General features: G+C 44.9%; 1 protein-coding gene across 1 annotated transcript in view; it reads right to left on the reverse strand.

The window, feature by feature from the left end:
* Positions 1-5,287, reverse strand: part of DOP1B (DOP1 leucine zipper like protein B) — a 105,739-nt gene that overhangs the window by 28,619 nt on the left and 71,833 nt on the right. The window contains exons 23-24 of the mRNA XM_007470498.1: positions 4,388-4,522; positions 183-238 (exon numbers count right to left, since the gene is read on the reverse strand). Coding sequence (XP_007470560.1) covers positions 183-238; positions 4,388-4,522 — 191 coding nt within the window. The remainder of the gene's footprint in view (positions 1-182; positions 239-4,387; positions 4,523-5,287) is intronic.

A 5,287-nucleotide genomic window follows, 5' to 3' on the forward strand; every position in this document is an offset into this window, starting at 1 on the left:
ATATATATATATATATATATATATATATATAGGAATCATTTTGCTGTACACCTGAAACTAACAACATTGTAAGTCAATGATACTTAAGTTAAAAGAAAAAACGGAAATACAATCAGAGGAATTATTTATAATCATTGCAATAGCATCTGTAATTGAGAAACGTCTTTGAGGGGCTGCATTACCTTTGGATGAAAGCATAGCAAAACTGCAACACAGGGACATCCACGAGGGGCGATTTCTGAAAATTAAAGCAAAGCTAATTACTCCCAGTTGGTAGGAAATAAGGCTAAAAAAGAATTCAAATACAGAAATGAAACAGATTCTATATCCTAACAAAGCAAATGTTTGCAGCTAGAGTCTTTCAAATATAATAATAGAAAGTATCCCCCAAGTGAAGCAAAAACAAATGTATCCTATGAGGTCCCAAATCATTAGTGCCCCTCTCATCAGACTCCCAGAGTCATTCCCTTTATGTTTACCTACTTCCCATTCCATGCTTTTAACAAGTATTTAGGGAAGATTTGGCATTATAACTGAACCTCCCCCCAAACACAAAGTTGGTGGCCAAAGTTGGCCCTCGGGAGCTACAGGTGAGAGACAATGCCAAATTTGAATTCTTAGCTCCAGGAATTCCCTCAAACAGCCCAGACAACTTCCCTAAATCCCAAATGGCTGGAACTACTTAGAAATAGGTTTCAAGACACACATTTTTTCCCCTCTTGCTTGTAAAAGGCTATTTGTTGAAGTTATAGAAGTCGAGCCAATTAACTAACCACAAAATGTAATTTTGTTATTCAAAACGCCAAAAACCACTCAGCCAGACGACATCTAGGTTTTTTATTTTTTAAGCCCAGGAGTTGCAGGTGTTTGCAGAAATTCCAGTAACATGAAGGAACAAAACCTGAAAGCGCCTGCTCTGTGTGTAAAGCTGTTGCAGGGCCAGCTCCCCCACGGCTGCAGCTGTAACCCCATCCATGGGGACTGACCGGCAGCACGGAAGGTCAATCTCCTGCCAGCTACACTTGCTCAGAGATATGCATGCCAATCCCCCCAGGACCTGATGCTGCCGCTGCCTGCCTCCACCACCCTGCTCCCTCTCTTCAGGGTCCATTACTTTAACATTTACATTCAAGAGTAAAAGGCAACAAGACTACCAGGCATTTGGGAGACTGGGGGCAGACGTCCGACAGATGCCATGAAGTTGCCCGTGTCCATTTTACATCTGACCGCTTAAGCACTTGGCCAGTTCCATAATCTGGCCTCACAGTGTAAATCTGTAGGCTGCCTTATCTTCTTTCCCCAACGAGAATACAGGCTGACAGTAGGCAGGAACAGTGTCAACTATTTAGGGCTCCCCGCCACGGATGCAGACTTGATTTTCAATAAACACGTGGAATGAAGGAAGAGGACCAGAGCCCCAAGTGTAACTGACTGGTTAGAAGCCCCCAGTGGCCTTCCCAGTGTGGACATTTCTGCAGAGGGTGACCCTGTGCCACGTGCCTTTCAGAGGAAGAGCTTCAAGTGGGGAGTCCTCCTCCAAGGCAGGCACAGCCAAAACTGCTAAAGGTATTCTTGGTCAGCTTTCCCACCCTGGGGTGAGAATGGCTGAACACATCTCTGATTCCAAGGTTTAGCTTTTGTTCACCACCCTTAGTGCTACGACCTTAATATCTAAAAAGAAGATTTCTTTTATTTGCTGTAAAAGTTTTTTATTTTGGTAGAATATACTTGACAAAACCTACCATTTTAAACATTTTTAAGTGTACAGGGCATCCAGTATATTCATATTGTTGGGCAACTGTGACCACCATTCATGTGCAGAACTTTTTCATCTTCCCAAACTGAAACTCTGTCCCTGTGAACTCCCATTCCCTCCTCCCCCGCAGTCCCTAGCGACCATCATTCTTCTTTCTGTCTCTATGGACTTGACTACTCTGGGTACCCCAGATAAGTGCAATCATATAATACTGTCCTTCTGGCTTATTCCCCTTAGCATAATGCTGCCAAGGTTCATCCACGGTACAGCATGTGTCAGAATTTCATTCCTTTTTAAGGCTGAATGATAGACAGTCCATTGCATGTACAGACCTCATTTTGTTTATCCATTCATCCATTGATGGACACCTGGGTTGTTTCTACCTTTTGGCTATTGTGATTCATGCTGTTATGAACCCTGGCGTACAAATATCTGTTTGATTAAAACTATTTTTTAGCAAAATCACTTGGTCCACTCCCTTAATTTTCACTTAGGAAATTATTCTTAAATTGTTCCTAACTGTATAATTTTAAATTACCTAAGAGAAGGCAATTATTTCATGGTTGGAACAAATCCCTGCTTTCTATCAAATTAATTAAGAACAAAACAGCTCCAACACTTTCAACGAAGAGGTCTGCTTTGGTAAAACCAAAAATCTCTCAGGCAGAAAACTGTTAAACCACACAGTCTGTTCTGTTGCAAAATCACTGTGCATAAATGAAAAGGTGCCCCCCTCGAAACTGGGCAGAAAAACTATAAGAGCTTTGTGATTCAATCACGTCACCCTTCAAAGGCCACTGCCTTCCCGGCAGCCAGATGAAATCTCCTTTCTCAGCACGTCCAGGATGAGTCAAGTCCTCTGTCGTGTATTTTGTACCTTTGTAAAAATTATGCAGATTTTTAACTCGCCCATTGACAAAGATGCTCTCCTTGACTCAGTCTAGTCAGGCTCCTCTGAACCCTCTTCTTTTTCTTCTCCTATTTTTTGAATTTTAAATCATATAGTTTTTCTTCCTCCTATAATATATTTGCTTTCCAACAGTAAAAGAAATGGTATAAGAATCTGGCCCTTGGTCACAAGCCATTCTGGGGAATTCCTCAATATTCTCACTCCAATTTTTTTAAAAATCAATGAATGAGGTAATCAATGACAGGGTTAATCATTAGATTCCAGAGCTTCTAAAGTATCTCCCATTACTCAATAGTCCCTTTCTCTTTCTCTCCCTCCCTCTCCCCGCTCTCTCCTGCCCTCCTGAAAACAGTTTACTGAAAATGCAAGAAAAAACTGAGAATTATGTTTCTGAGGAGAGCTCAAATCCTGGGATGCTTATGTCAGACTGTAGGGTCTGTATTTACAATTTCCTAGGCTTTTTTTAAAAAAAATTTATTTATTTATTATTTATTTTTGGCTGCATTGGGTCTTCGTTGCATGCGGGCTTTCTCTAGTTGCAGCGAGCAGGGGCTACTCTTCTTTGCGATGCGCGGGCTTCTCATTGCGGTGGCTTCTCTTGTTGCAGAGCATGGGCTTCAGTAGTTGTGGCACACGGGCTCAGTAGTTGTGGCTCGTGGGCTCTAGAGCGTAGGCTCAGTAGTTGTGGCGCACGGGCTTAGTTGCTCCACGGCATGTGGGATCTTCCTGGACCAGGGCTCGAACCTGTGTCCCCTGCATTGGCAGGCGGATTCTTAACCACTGTGCCAACAGGGATGTCCCAACAGGTTCCCAGCAGCTCAAGGCCATGCCCCTAGGGGGATGACCTCAACCCCCTTAAAATGCCTGCCTAAGAAAGAAAGCTCAAGGCTTCTGAAGGAATCTGCTGTGTGTTTAGCCAACTCCTGATAGGTTCCTGACCTCCCTTTCTTTGAGCATTTATTAAGAAAAGCTTACAGGTGTAAATCCTTGCTCTGTCCCTTATGAGATGTATATGTATCTCCTACAACCCAGGAATGTCTTTCTCAAGGACCTGGCAGCTATGCCTCTGAAATACCATCATCAAGGAAGACAGGGCCCCTGTTTCCCAGTCTCCAAGGGAGCACAGGAACCTACCTTGCACTTTACAGTCAGCAAACCCCGATGGCCTAATTACATCCACCAACCCCCTTCTTGCTTGTTTGTAACTTTCCACTCCCCTGACTTTGCTGAAGCCCCTGCTTGTTCACCCTCCCTACTCTTCATTCTCTGCTTAAACTACCCAGTCACCTCGGCACAAACTGGAACTGAGCACAACTCTCTCCCCTGCTGCAGTAGTTACTAAATAAAATCAGTCTTTTCCACCTTTAACTAGTGTCTGGCTTTGTTTAACTCTGACGCCTTTTCGGCTGCAAGTTCCTTGAGGCAAGTGACATTTCTTCTTTCTAACAGTTATTCGATTTGAACCACTACCGGGCAGAGCACCCTGCAGTGGGATGTAAGGATGGAAGTCTGTCCTTCACCTCAAGTGGCTTGCACCCCAAAACAGGAGCCCATGAAGCACATTTCATGGATCTCTGCAGAGCCCGGTAAGAACACCTTCATTTCACAGCCCCCAAATTCCTAGTTGCTGCTGTAACCTCTGTTTCCCTCCCAAACACAGTTTATAAGACGTGTAGTTAGAGAGAGTGCTGCGTTCCTCTGAGGGTCCCCAGGCTCCTGACCTCGTCCCCTAGGACCTGTGGCGGCCTCTTCACCACTTCCTTCACCAGGTGCAGCACCGTGTCAGTCTGCAGGGTGCTCAGCGCACAGATCAGGTCCACGAGGGTCAGCTGGGACGCGCTGGCCGCCGGGACGATCTGCCGAGAAAAAAATCATTCCTTTAAGGCTCACAGAGAGAAAACAAAAATAAGAATGACTCACAGAAAGTACTCTATAATACTTGCTCCTGGAAAAAGAGATTTGTTTTAATCTTTTAAAGAAATATTTAAATGAAAACTGGGTAATGGACTCTACTGGTGGGAATGAAGAGTGAGGTTAGCATTTAATCACAGTAACCTAATCAGTATCTGATACAAATAAGGAATAAAATGTGTAGCTGATGATGGGCAGTCACTCTGGTATGTTCAAGCTGAGAAAGCACTGTAGAAACAGATACATTTAATTGGAAGGAAACAGGGTGATATCGAGACAGCCCCCAAAGTATGAGGACAGAAAAACAGGTAAATCAGGTTCATGCGAGCTGGCTGTGGCAGGCAAGTCCCAGTGAGGGAGGCATGTTTTGATGACAGAAGTCTGTGTAGGGTGGTGACATGCACTTGCAAGTATCAGGTTTCTCTCCCGGAAGCCCCAGCAAGTGCTAAGGTGGGTGGCCTGGGCCACCAGCCTCTCACACCTCCTCAGGGAACAGGGGCCTACGTTGGGCCCTGAGATAGTGTCCAGGGGGTGGGCAGACCCCCTGAGGGAGGTACCAGGTAGGAACCTGCATGGTCGACAGAGGGGACCAGGGAAGAGGTACGTGCTGGTTTTGCAGAAGCACGTGAACCAAGCTCCTGGAGGACCTCGTGATGGACCAGTCAGTGGAGAAAGAATGCACAAAATGCACACTGAAGTCTGGGCGCAGG

The sequence above is a fragment of the Lipotes vexillifer genome, unplaced genomic scaffold (genome assembly GCF_000442215.2).
Source record: "Lipotes vexillifer unplaced genomic scaffold, Lipotes_vexillifer_v1.1 scaffold402, whole genome shotgun sequence".
Lineage (NCBI taxonomy): Eukaryota > Metazoa > Chordata > Mammalia > Artiodactyla > Lipotidae > Lipotes > Lipotes vexillifer.